The sequence below is a fragment of the Phoca vitulina genome, unplaced genomic scaffold, assembly GCF_004348235.1.
Source record: "Phoca vitulina isolate PV1807 unplaced genomic scaffold, GSC_HSeal_1.0 scaffold111, whole genome shotgun sequence".
NCBI classification, from domain to species: Eukaryota; Metazoa; Chordata; class Mammalia; order Carnivora; family Phocidae; genus Phoca; species Phoca vitulina.
This window is the reverse complement of record NW_022589814.1, coordinates 1,499,304-1,513,125: the sequence shown is the minus strand read 5'-3', so window position 1 is coordinate 1,513,125 and position 13,822 is coordinate 1,499,304. Positions and strand designations below refer to the sequence as shown.

Here is a 13,822-nt window from a genome sequence, read left to right as displayed (position 1 = left end):
CAGAGAAGCGTCAAGTAGCAAGACCAGAAACAGAACTTAAGGCTCCTGACTCTTCATCTCAACCTGCACCCTCACTTTGGCCATGTCCCTTTACCATTTCCTATGTAGTTATCTAAAAAGGCTCTCCTCACATTCTGCAGTCATTAAAAATGACCCAAATGTTCATCGAGTGGTGAATGGATAAACAAAATGTGGTAGCTCCATAAAATGTAGTATTCCACCATAAATTTAGGAATGAAGTTCTAACACATGCTACAACATGGATGAACCTCGAAAACATTATGCGAACTGAAAGAAGCCAGATGCAAAAGACCACATATTATTCCATGTATGTGAACTGTCTAGAAAAGGGAAATCTCTAGAGACAGAAGGCAGATGACTGGTTGCCTGGAACTCGGGGTTGGAATGGAGACTGACTACAAAAGGGCACGAAGGATCTTTTTGGGGTGACAAATGTTCTAAAACTGGATTGTGGTAATGGTAGCACAACTCTGTAAATTCACTGAACTGTGTGTACTTAAAATGGGTGAATTTTATGGTATGTAAATTATACTGCAATAAAGTTGTGGGGTTTTTTTGTTTGTTTGTTTTAAAAGATGGTTACAAGCAATTCATAGTAAGGAAGCAAAAATCATTCTAGACCAGCACTGTCCAACAGAAATATAATGCCAGCCACATATATACTTTTAAATTCTCTAGTAGCCACATTAAAAAAGTAAAAAGAAACAGGTGAAACTAACTTCAATGTATTTTATTTAATATATCCACAGTATCACCATTTCAATGTGTATGTGGCATACAAAAGTATTATTAGTGAGGTATTTTCATACTAAGGCTTGACATCCAACATGTGTTTTACACTTTCAGAACATTTCAGATGAGATTAGCCATGTTTCAGGTGCTCAGCAGCCACATGTAGCTAGTGGCTACCAAACTGGACAGTGCCGTTCTAGACCATTTAAACTTAAAAAGAGATTATAAAATCCATACACTGATTATTCTTATGTCAAAATTTATGTAGAAAAATAACAGAAACATAACAAAGTGTGGAGGAAATAGAGATGACCACTCTAAATTTCCATTTTCTGGAAAGGGGGCAGGTTTCTTTTATAATGAAGATAATACTTACACTATATAGCTATAAAAAGAAATGGCCGCCTTCCACCAAAGGGGAAGGGGGGAGGGGGTAGGCTAAAGATAGCTCCTTGGGGAGCTTCAGCTGGCACAACTGCAGCCTGCCAGCATGAGAATATGAAAATCAGATGCCTTGGATTGAGGGGATACTGCCAAGTCCAGAAAGCCTGGAGATGCTGGGAACCACCTACAGGAGGGGCAGGGCCGGGGGGTGAGGGTGGGGCGGGGGGGCGGGAAGCAGCAGCTGGCCAGAGAAGCTGGTGAGCCATGAGCAGGACAAATGCTGTGGAGCTGGAAGCAAAGAGCACATGTTTAAAAATCTGTATTAAAGTTTTCTTAAAAAGAGGTAAGAGTTAAACAGCTATATATCTTATCTATCTAAATCCTTAAGGATCCTCTTCCACTCTTACAAGTAAATTTTTCTTGACACTGTAGGCAAGGACCAATGCTGTGCTGTGGGTGAGGAAGAAAGGAGTGTGAGGAAAAGTCAGACCCAACGCCTACTTAGGAAGAGCAGAAGTGGAAGGGCCCTCGATCACCTCTACCTCTCGAGTCCAATAGTTCTTAAAAGGAGTGAGGCAGTGAGAGAAAAGGATACCCCACCCGCCCCACCACCTTGAGTGGAGAAAGGCTGCCTGAATTGTTGTGGGATACACTTCCTCTAATTCCCTAGATCCCTCAATGCTTAGGTAAGTATCACTAAGTATCACTAAAGTATACAATAAAAAATATTACAGGGTACGTAGTGTATCAAAACAAGCTGAAGGCAAGAAGAAATGTGAGTGAGAACCACTGGCCTAGTCCAAAGCCCTACTGTACAGATGAGTGGGGATCTCAAGGAGACATTAATTCAATATGCAGTGACTGCCTACCATGTCCTATGCATTAGACTAAGTGGCAGGGCAGCCAAGGTCGTGGTGGTGGGGAGCACCGGGGGGAGGTTGAAGGAAGTGGGAAGGAGGAGTAGCAAGAATAAGACTTAAAACACAGGTGGAGGATGTACTAATTACTGTTCGTACAGAAGTGCTGATCAGGCCATCTTAAGATCCACACCAGAAAACTGGCTGATGCTAATGCTAGAAATTCCCTTATAGGCAAGCCAGACTGTATAAGCAGCAAAACATTTTATGGAGTGGGAGAGGAATCCACAGAGGAGGAGGACAGGTTCAGTCTAGGACTCTGGGTTTAACTTTTTTTATTTTAAATGTTGATAGACATTAGCACTTCTTTAAGAAGAGGTTATGTACCACCCCCCAGCTTGAGATATGACATAAAATCGTTTAAGTTTAAAGTGTACAACATGTTGACTTGATACACTTACATGTTGCAAAAAAAATTACTACCGTAGAACTTACGACCTATTACATAATTTAAAAAAACACCCATTGCTCCCAGAAGGGCTACTATATAGAACATGTCAGAGACGGCTAGTAACCCCCCAATATTCATTCTCACCCTCTTTCACAACAATATGAATTTGTAACTGGGACATGACCATCCAGAGTAAGAATCACATTTTCCAGTCTTCCTTGCAGCTAGATGTGGCAATGTGACTAAGTTGTGAATAACAGGAGATGAATGGAAATGATGTGCGTCTTTAGGAATAAGGAGACTTGTCTTGCCCTGTCCTCCCACTTCGCTCTTCCACTGGCTAGAATACAGACATGAAAAGAAGCCATCCTGAGGTGTTGCCCTCAAACACATGGCCCAGAGGGCTCACCATCACATTGCTTATCTAACTACTATGATGTGAGGTCTCTATTAGAGCTGTCAAATTAAGATAGAAGAAGAATGAGAAAGAGGCAGGGGTAGATTCCAGATGATGACCACCACCACAGCCACCACGACCACGACCACCACCACCACGAAGGACACGCTACATCATTTCTACCCCTTGGTCCTGTTTCCTGAGCACTCACCGGCACACCATGGGACATGAGGGTGTTGGGATTCATTAGGGTGACAAGTTGGTGCAGGAGGTCAGGCTGGCTATCAAAGAGCTCAGGTGTCAGCTTCTTCATCACCTCTTCCAAATGTTCTGCCGCAAGGGAGGGTACCCCATACCAGGTCTTCGGCTCACCCCTGGCCACGTGGAAAGGGGACACACAGAGTGGTCACACACGTGGTCCCGAGGGAGCCTACCCTGCCTCCCTGGCTTCCCAGGACCCCCACTCACCAATGGAGGTAGTTAATGGAGTAACTCCAGTGATCCTCAATATGCCAGCAAAAGGCTGAGAAGACCATGCCCACATAGAGCCAGGGCACCTTCATGCCGGAAATATCCGCATTGATGTGGCACAGCACGGACTGCTCCAGGACTGGCATCACATTCAGGTTCCAGCCGCTGGTGGCGTACTCCTGTCAGGTTGGGTATTGGTGGAAAGGGGATGAGGCTTATGCTAAGGAGCTGAGCTCTTTAGCCCAGGGAACCTTAATTTTGAGGTCACAGACCTTTTGACACATCTGAGAAATATTATAGATGTTCTCCACCTCCTACCTGCCAAATGCACACACACAAAATTTCAATTCCCTTCAATTTAGGGAGTTTTACAGATATACTCACTCACCAAAATACCTGCAAGCTAAAAGCCCCCGCTCTGGACCAAAATGCTCCCTTCTCTGGAGGTAGGCCTGGGCCCTCATTTTTTCCCACATATACCAGTCCCTGAACACTTCTTATGAATGAGCCAGGCACCCTTCCAAGTATTTCATACACCTTCTCATTTAATTCTTACAACAAATTTGTAAGGTAGATACGATCCCCATCCTACAAAGAAATAGCCAATCTCGTGCTTAGAGATGCCATGCCAGATACCGGGCTGTGTTCTTTACATATACCATCTTATCTAAATCGCACAGCAGCCGTGGGAAGCGGGCATAATTACCCCCACCCAAAAGAGATACTAAATGACTTGCCAAAGCACACACAGCTGACATATAACCATGAATCATCCACTCACCTCCTCCTCGGGGGTTAGGTGCCGCTTACTGTCACTGACAGGGAAACCGCTGCCAAATTCTTTGGAATGGATGTCAGCCCCATACTCAACAGTCACATCTTCCTCAATGCTGTTCACCAGCCGCCAGAACTCCTTCTCCACAAGTTCTGTAGGCACCATCTGGGGAACAGGGGTAGCAGATGACCGTGGCCCATCATATCCTGGCCCCAATGACTCAAAAGAGCTAAGCCCATCAGGCACCAACACCTATGACGCTAGCCCTGATGCTACCCCAGCCCTCCATCACCTACGTGCACGGGCATGTTGAAGTAATCGGCTTTAAAGGAGTCAGCCATCTCGCCAAAGCTCTGCAGAGTGTACTCCCGGGTAGCCTGCTCAAAGCCAAAGGCTTCAGGGGGGCGCTTACACTCCTGAAACCCAAAGGAGAACATGTCACCAAGACAGAGGGCACAGAGGTGGAGTATCCTCAAAAGCGAAGCTGGAATATGGGGGAGGAGCAGGGAGGAAGAGCAGCCCTAGGTCTGCACTCAAGGCCCTGGAGGCAGGCCTCACTTTACAGCTCCACCTTTTTCTCCCAGCGCTTCAGCTTAGTCTTTTCATCCCCCACACGCACTGCTGCCATGCTTTTGCTCTTCTCTTCCTTTAGGACTTAACTATTGAAACCACGACCTCTGACTTAAATACACTATCCTATGCTCTTCTGCTACCGCTTTTTCCTCGAGCTAAAATAGGGAGTTTAAACAGAATGCCTAAGGAAGCTTTCTTATGCCCAGACTGGAACTACAAGCCTGGGAAAATGGCACTGAATATTCTAGTAGCTCAGAGGATGGAAGTCAAAGGCACCAGCTTCTACATCGTCAAACCCTACAACATTCCTGTTCTTTAGAAGGTCTCAGAAGATAGGACGTGAGACTACCTCGCTTTGTACCTAGGTTCACGATTTTAGAAGAGAGCTATATGTACCCCAGAGTTAGACAGACTCACTCATGTCTGAAAAAATCAATGTCAATCTGGTCCACTGGCCCACAACCACTTAAAGAGAGCCAAGTAGGGCTGACAGCCTTCACTGTCTATCATACTATTGGTGTCCAAACTCCTCCCTGAAGGAAATCTCCACCACTTCCAAGGCCATTATGCACTGCCCTGGTCTCTTTCCTCAGCTGTGTGTGTGTGTGTGTGTGTGTGCGTGTGCGTGTGTGTGTGTGTGCGCACACGCACAGCTGGTCTCTAGGACCACAGATGAGTCCCTGACATAAGACGAGAGACCATCAACATCTGCTCTCCAGAAACCCAGAGACAAATATAGATGAGCGCCCAGAATTCGGATGAAGGAAGGAAGCAAGCTCATGAAACAGACCTGGCCGACTTACCGGGCCTCTCAGCCCTCACTGCTGCTTCAGATGCTCTCCTGACTGCCCCTCTTGCCCTCCTAAGTACCCCCCGCCAAATACCCTTGTCCTGGCATGCCTCCATCCCCAAGTTTACTAGCCCTGCCCACCTCTTCTAGTTAAAGCCTGTATCACTGCAAACTTAATCAAATTATCAAAACAAAAGGAAAACTAAGTATTATACCCATATGATGGCCCCCCCAACAACAAAAAAAACAAACACAAATCACTACCCATGAATAAATGTAATGATATACAAAAATGATTATAAAATAGCAAATGAAAATATATAAGACCCCAAACTTGTTAAAGATAGTTATATATATGCAACAACAAAAAGATGAGAAGAAAATATACCAGACTATTAACAATGGTTGTCTCTAGGTGGTGAGATGATAGGTAATTTGTCTATTTTCCAAGCTTTCTAAAAAAAACAAAGAATAAAAAACTTGGAAATCAAAAGAACAATTTTTTTCTTCATATTCCTGTCCTCCAAATCTCATTCCTGACACCTTCCCTGATTACTACCCTTAGTCATTTCCCTCTCCTCTGAACTTCTACGCCTCAGTTTCTAACGCATAATTTAGCATCTGACTATACGTCGGCATACAATCTGTCCAATCAGGACTCTCACCTCCCCAGGTGGTCTGGGGGCTCCCAGAGGACATACGCAAAGGCTACGTCTCCTCTTCTTTCTCCCCAAACTCGGCCCAGCCTAGCCCCACCCCAGGGACCCAAAACATTAAACCGTGGCTGAGCTGGGAAGCTGCCGTCAGTAAGGCCTGATGAAGGAAGGCAAGAATGCCCTCTGCGGCAGACATGAACTGGGGCTGGGAAGGCCTTACCGCCATGACACACTTTGGGCACCGCCAGACACCCTTGGGAATCTCAGGCAGAGGCGGCAGCAGGCAGAAGATGTGGTAGTTGTCATCACAGCCATCACACAGCAGAAGCTTGTCATCCTCATCCCCTCGGGAACACATCCGGCATACATAGGACTCGATCTGCCAGGAAAAGGAGGCAACAGTTCATCAATCGAAGCTCTTCTAGCCTTCAAACTGTCCTCCAGACAGCACCCTAGTTCACAGAGCTCTCCATTAGAAACCCACCGTGCTTGTTGGCTAGATCGTTCATTCACGGCCCTGTCACAGGCTAGTCGTGCTAGTTCTGGAGTTTAACTGCATGCACGTACCATCTCCCCAAATAAACTGGTAGAGCTGTGAGAGCAGAGTCTTTATCATGAGTCGTGAAATCTCCCATTTTTAATTCGATAAACACTGAGCACGTAGGTGTTCAACACTATGCCGGACTCTGAAGTACAGCAATGGGTAAGACATGGCATCTGCCTTCTAAAGGCACACAGTACTCCAGAGACACATATTCATAAAAATTAAAAGGTAATGTGGAAACCGCCGATACCAGTTCACAGAGGGTACTAGGGGACCCTAGAGAAGGGAGCACTCAAATCGGCTGGAGATAAGGAGGGAGAGCCTTGAGGAAGAACTTCATTGAAAAGGTGACACCCAACAATGACATCTGAAACTGACTGAAAGCTGAAGGCAAACTGAAGTTTGGCAATGGGGCAGAGCCCAGGGGAAAACTCTTCCAGGTGGGAGAGATAGCAGGTGCAAAGGGACGGGGGAAAGAAAGAGCATGGCGCGTCTCAGGGGAAAAAACGAACATACCTACAAGTAGTTCAGTGTGGCTATAGCAGAGGAGTGAGGTGGGCAGTGCTGGGGAATGAGGCTAGAGGTCAGCAGGGACTGGATCATGCATGGTAATGAGGAGCTTAGCCTTTATCCTGAAGCAATGGAGGGAGCCTCCTTCTCTGGACCCTTCCAGCACTTCCTGTTGACAGCACTTGTTCACCCTTTCTTGTCCTTTGTTCCATGTGAGTTGGCCTTGTTTCCCCAATTAAGTGAGCTACCTGAGGGCAGGGCCCATCAGGCCCACTTTTCTGCTTAATGCAACCTGGTCCAGAGCCATGCTGGGGAAATGCTCGCTGAAGGGATGAAAAGCAGAGCATTAAGAAGTCAGGGCTGGGTCCTTACAAACTGGGCATTGCTGTGGTTCCTCCGCAGTCTCATGGTCATCTTGGTGCAGGGCTCTGGGCTGTGACTCAGCTCCTCCTTGCTCTCCAGGAAGGTCTTAGGTGAGGTTGACTCCACCTTCACATCCCCGCCTGACTCCTCCTTCACCACTACGGTGGGGGGACACTCAGGCCCTTCCTTATCTGGGAGAGGGAAGAGGGGCTCTAAAGTACAGGTCTAGAACAGTCAGGGCCCCGCCTCCTCTCCCCAGGTGAGGCCATCCTTCACACTGCCCCAGCCTGTCAGGCCTTACCTTTCTTCCGCAGGGTCTTATCCTTGGCCATGAGGCCCAGGCCCATCATCTTGGGGCCTGCCCCATAGATCTGTAGCTTCTTCAGCTCCGGATTCTTTTCAATGTCTTCCTCCGTGGGTTCCGGCTGGGAGGGAAAAAGGAAATGAATCAAGTCTGCTATCTGAGGCAAACTGCCCCATCCTAAAAGAACAATAGCTTGGACTATATATCACTTGAGCTCATGCCAGGAGGCACAGGCAGGCCTGGGCAAGAATTCAGAGCTGCTTTTTGGAGACTAGGGTTAAGTGAGCTCCCCCATTATCCCTCTCTTGGAAAGAAATTAAGGTGGAATTTCAGTTTTCCCAACTGTAAAATGAGAATATTAACTCCTACCTTACAAGGAGGTTTACAAAAGGGTTTGGGGATAACATATAGAAAGAAATCTAACAGTGTGTGGCACTACCAATAAACGGCAGTGACTAATACGGTCTACTAAATGACATGTTTTGGTGAGCCCAGGGACAATGTCTGTCTTGTTCTCTGTTGTATCCCCAGTGCCTAGAACAATGCCTGGCACATAAGCTTCTGCCTGAAGCTAGGATATAGGTATAAGGGAAAAGAAGAGGTCTACCCCTAGGAGCAGAGTGAGTCCGGAAAGAACAAGACAGGCAAAAAAGGGCAGACACAGAAAAGCTATTGTAGGAGCAGATCAAGACCCAGCTCAGAAGCTCAGCTGAGAGTAAAGGAAAGAGCAAGAGTGTAGCCAGAGGGGGCACACTACTGCTCAGATCTCAGAGAACAGAGTGAAGGGAGAGTGCAACAGGGAACAGAACTCTGGTCAGAACTTTGTGGACTCCCACCCCCGAAGCTCTTAGAAGTACTCACATCAGGCTGCAGCCTCTTGGCCCGCCGGCCATAGCTATTGAACTTGGAAGGCTGCACAGACTGTCGAAGGGGGATACTGTGGGGTTTGTATTCCTTGTCCTTTTCCTCATTATCAAATGGACGTGTGTTGCACTGCTGGGGACAAGTGAGGAGTAAGGGTCAGGGTATGGGGCTGCAGCCCCCAACGATGCCTTCCCTCTATCCTTACCCAGTGGCAAACAAAACTGTGGCTGCACCCACCTGACCCACAACAATAGGCCCTGCTCAACTGGTCGTTACCAATGACACCAGCACACACTTTGAGAATTCTTCTCTTGCCTTTGCTTGTGTCATTCCACCTTCAAACCACCTCTCCACAAGCATCTCTCTAACTCAATCAGATGCCATCTCTTCCCAGACCTCTCAAGCCCCAAATGTCTCTCCCTCCTTGGAATTCCTTTATCAGTTACAATCTTGTCACATAGTGGATAGTAGGTTGGCCCTGTGGGCAACTCCAGGACCTCTGACCCTGGGCAGCATGGGAAAAGAATAGGCACCACTAGAAAAGGGCAGAGTCTAGCTCCCAGGTCTCCAGCCCACTGAACCAGTTCCATTAAGAGCAAGTATGAGAAATCTGCATCTGGTGGGGGGGAAAGGCTTCTTCCACCCCAGCCTGGCATCCTTACCACCAGGTTGGCTCCAGACTGGTACATCTCATAGGGATAAACGATGCGTTCATAGTGGGAGCGTAGCAGGGAGCCAATGTTTTTGCCTGGTGGGTAGTTGAGGCGCTGGGCCACCCGGGCCCACCGACGGTCTTTGCAGATGGCTTCATAGCCACCTTCCTCCACCACGATCTGCAGGGACAAGCAGGAAGGGATGTGGATGTGCTGTGTGTATGTACATAAGGGAGTTGGCCTGCAGAAAGGGTGATGAGGACAACTCCAGCCCCTCACCTCACTGGGGGCTATCCCCTCCTCCTACCACCACCACTCAGGTTCAAACTGCAGTAAGAGATGCCAAGAAGTTCCGATGACAGCTCATGTGTTACGAGGCTGTGCCCCTTCCACTGCAGCATAGAGATCTAATATCCCAAACCAAGGGAGCCCCCAGAGTATGAAGGATATTAAGGGGTGGGGAGGGGTTTGAGAAAAGCCTTTCTTACTTTACTGAGGCTGTAGAGGTCTAAGATCCGCCGTTCTACATTGGGAATCTTTAAGGAGGAACCCTGGATTTCCCAGAATTTGGCAATCTGGTCCAAGTAGTTCAGCTTCACTCTTGTCTGGGCCTGGAAAAGAAATGGCTCAAAGAGGCCGGCCTCCCCCTCCACCTGAACCCTGTCTTCTGGCCTAATCTTACGAGGGGAGAAAGGGTACAGAGCAGCCCACCATCCAGGGCTTTTCCCAGTGAAATGGGTCCCAAACTCTAGGCAGTGCTTAGCCCACCTCTCTCTCATCTCTGCCACCTTCTAGGCAATAGGATAAGCCCAAGGTCCCAACACAGAGAAGGTCGAGTCACAAGAGCCACAGTTTTACATGCACACCCTCTCAATCTCCCTGACAGGGCTGTGTGAGTATCAGAGAGCCTCTGCTTCCTTAAGTCACAGAGCAGGTACCAAGAGATCCGAATATCAAATAACTTAAGTTTTAGCTATTCCCTGCTACTGATTTGCTGTATAGCCTTGAACAAATTGGTTCTACTCTCTGGACCTCCATCTTCTGATTATAAAAGGGAAATAAAATAACTGCCCAGTCCACTTACTCCAGAAGGGTGGACTTACAAGAAAGACAGTGAAGGTCCCTCTGGAACCTCCAAAACTGCATCTAAGCTCTAGGCATGTTTCAGAGATTGAAGGCTCCAACAGAGCACATTTAGCTCTTCTTTATGCACCACAAAACTTGTCCCATGGTGGCTGAAGGCTGAGAGTGCATGCTGAAGAACTAAGAGATAGTGTACCAAAGCAGCACTAGCACCTGGCCAACCCAGGTCCACATCGGGTCCAAGGATTCTGGGAACAAGGCATGTACCGTGCTTCCCTGAAATTGCAGTGACCCAAGAAAGGCTCCCCAAGGTCCCAAGTCTAGAACCACCTTGCATGGGTCAGAGGGCCTGATTCTAGGGAGAACTAGAGAAGTCATTACCATTCACCACCTTGCTCGGATCCCATTAGAGGAACAGAAACAGTTCTCTTTCATAGATTGGGAAAACTAAGGTCTATTTGTAGAAAGAAACAACCTATGGCTCTTTAGCTGTGAGAACCTGGAAGAGACCAAGAACTCTACTCCCTCCACCTTAACTCCTTAGCTTTCCAATCTCATCCCTGCTCTTCCCCATCATCAGCCAGCACAGTATCTCTAGAAAACCTGTTCTTGTCCCATGCTAGATGACATCTTGCGCTAGCTGTACCCCCACAGACCTGGTCAGATCCACTTCTTTAAGAAACTTATACCCCCCTCCATGAGAAGACTTTTGCTCTGACCAGGACAGCACATAGACTCACTCTAGAACAGTGGTTCTCAGTGAGAAGAACAATTTTGCATCCCCCCCCCCCCGCCCCAACCCAGGAGACATTTAGCAATGCCTGCAGACATTTTTCGTTGCCATTACTGGGAGAAGGTATTACTGGCATCTAACACAGGTGGAAAGAAGCCCGGGATGCTGATACACATCCTAAAATGCACAGGACAGCCCTTCCACGACAAAAAATTATCTGGACCAAAATGTCAATAGTATCAAGGTTGAGGAACTGTGGTCTAGAAACAAGTAAGCCTTTAGATCATGGGTTTCCAGTCGGGCCTAATATGTCCCTTCCCCAGGTCATCCAGTAAGGTTCCTGGATATGTAACAGTGAGGTAGAAAGGTGGCAGCAAACTTCTAAACCACATCTTCTGTGGGAAACTCCAGGATCTTCCCTGGAACTGGCTTCAAAGCACCCGCTCTCATGACCCCAGGGCATTCTCAAGCCCTTAGTGGAGAACCTCACCTATCCATGCAAAGGGCCTGGACTTCCTGTACAGAACAAAACGGAGAGGGAAAAGCCTACCTGCCTGACCCCGGTTCAAATTTATAACCATTCTAGCCCCCATACGGACCGGTTCTTGTGTTGTTCCTGACCATCTACCTCGCATCCCACCTTACCAAGCCCCACAGAAGGAAGGTAGGAAGCACAGGGCTGTGGATGAATTGGATAATGAGGCCACATTCAGCTGGCCAAGAAAAGGCCTCAGCCAACCCGTTTCCCTTTGTTGACTCAGGTATGGTAGGTTAGCTGGCAGGAGAGCTTCAGAAGTAGCAAAGCTTTAGGGAAACGGACATGCCCAGTCTTTGAGCTATCAGACTGGAGACGCTAAATGCTCCTGCTCTTGGTTATATTCCGAGCTCTAAAGCTTCCTCCATGACCTCTATGCAACTTCACAGAAGACAGAATAAAGGTCGAGTCGGGGAAAGTACCTTAGCCCGAGAAGGAATGAGGGAAGTGGGATCAGAGCTCAGGTATCCATTCACCCAACCCCACCACCAGCTGCTAGTTTTCTCACCTCTAGTTCATTCAGCCTCTGGATTCGGGGAGTAAACCTGAAGTTGTCCACTTCTACAGCAAAGGGTGGCTGCCAGTCCTGGGGTACAGAGGGGAAAGGGAGTTGGGTTATTCCAGCACAGTGTAAGACCAGAGGGCACCACAAGCAGCTCAGCATCCCATTTGTGCCTTTCCAGACCTCTGGCCACCCCAGACCCTCTAACCTGACAAACACCCAACCCACTACCCACCCCCCCAATTCACAACAGGGCCCTAGCTGCCCCTCAAGTCCACACTCAATGCCCAAAGCACATGTCCTGGGAAATTTCTCCCAAGTCCCTTCCAACAGTACAGTGCCAGGATTTCAAGAAATAGAGCGATGGGGCCCAAAACAGTTGACCCCAAACTCTCCCTACATCCACATTAACTCCTTGTTCCCCAGGCATGTGCTGTAGGACACAGGCTGGAAGTACTGGTAAGCACAAAGGATCTGGAGTCAGAAGACTTTGGTTCATGTTCTAGCTCTGCTACTTACGAGCTATGGGATTTTACCTTTCTGAGCCTGTTTTTCTCATCTGTAAGGTGGGAATATGAACACTTGCCCGGGCTTCCTCATAAGACTGATATGGAAAATTAAACTGGTTTTCAAATGAAAATGTTATCCAAAGGAGTCGTCCTTAAAACTTGATATCTTAAGCTGACCCCACACATGCAGGGTAGCTCAGCTCCAATTCTGGCAGGATTTAAAGGTTTGGGCCTTTAAAGTCTGTTCTCTCAGTTTAAAGGGCCTGAGACAAACACTGCGGGGGAAAAGCAAGAATCTGCATCACTTGCCCAGTCTGGAAGGCTTCCTGTGGGTCCTCTCTCAAACACCTGCCCAGTACAGGAAGAGCCGGGCTGGGGTGGGGGGGAGTTAGTGATGGAATACCCAACTGTGGTGGCAAAGAATGGGAGGATTTGGGGAGGAGGAAGTAAGTCAGGGAAAGATAATGAAAGTGGGGGGTGACTCTGCCCTGCCAAGTTGGAGCTTGTTGTGTCCTACCCAAAGGGTGGCTGCGGAGAGCCCCTCACTGATGCCCTCCCCCCCCCAAAACCTCCCATGCAGTCCTCTCCTCCCCAGAGCCCCGGCTCCTGCTGGAGTGATAAGAAGAACCTAGAGTAACCTAGACCAATGCCCTCATTTTATGAATGGGGAAAGTGAGGCCCAGAGAAGAAATGCGATTTCTCCAAAATTACATGCTGATTTAGTGGCAGACCCAAAACTAGAACCCATGTCTTCTGACCTCCAGTCCTAGGCTCTTTGCACTACACCAGGATACCAGTGTTCACACACACACACACGCACGCATACGTATGGAAGCGGGCAGTAGTAAAAGAGAAGGAAAAGCTGCTGGCCTCTTCCGCACACACTTTTAGGAAAGAGGCCAGAGGACTCATACTTGCATGCACACATACTACCCCCAAGCCCCCAGCTGAAGCAGGTTTTCAGCAAACACCTGAGGCTCAGTGAAGCATGGGAAAATTAAAAAAAAAAGGAGAGAGACAGACAGAGGGAGAGAGAGAAAAGACTAAAATGGTATGGCTCAAGCCCAGACCAGCTCCCCGTGCCCTCTTGCCACCTATCAGTAGGGCACTCCCCT

At 48.0% G+C, this 13,822-nt stretch overlaps 1 protein-coding gene across 1 annotated transcript in view; it reads right to left on the bottom strand.

Moving 5' to 3' along the window:
* KDM5C (lysine demethylase 5C) overlaps positions 1-13,822 on the bottom strand; it is a 30,585-nt gene that overhangs the window by 13,738 nt on the left and 3,025 nt on the right. Inside the window, 11 exon segments of the mRNA XM_032398150.1 lie at positions 3,054-3,216; positions 3,311-3,492; positions 4,095-4,253; positions 4,385-4,504; positions 6,328-6,486; positions 7,534-7,715; positions 7,826-7,949; positions 8,690-8,824; positions 9,355-9,525; positions 9,834-9,956; positions 12,205-12,282. Of these exon segments, the coding sequence (XP_032254041.1) occupies positions 3,054-3,216; positions 3,311-3,492; positions 4,095-4,253; positions 4,385-4,504; positions 6,328-6,486; positions 7,534-7,715; positions 7,826-7,949; positions 8,690-8,824; positions 9,355-9,525; positions 9,834-9,956; positions 12,205-12,282 (1,596 nt within the window).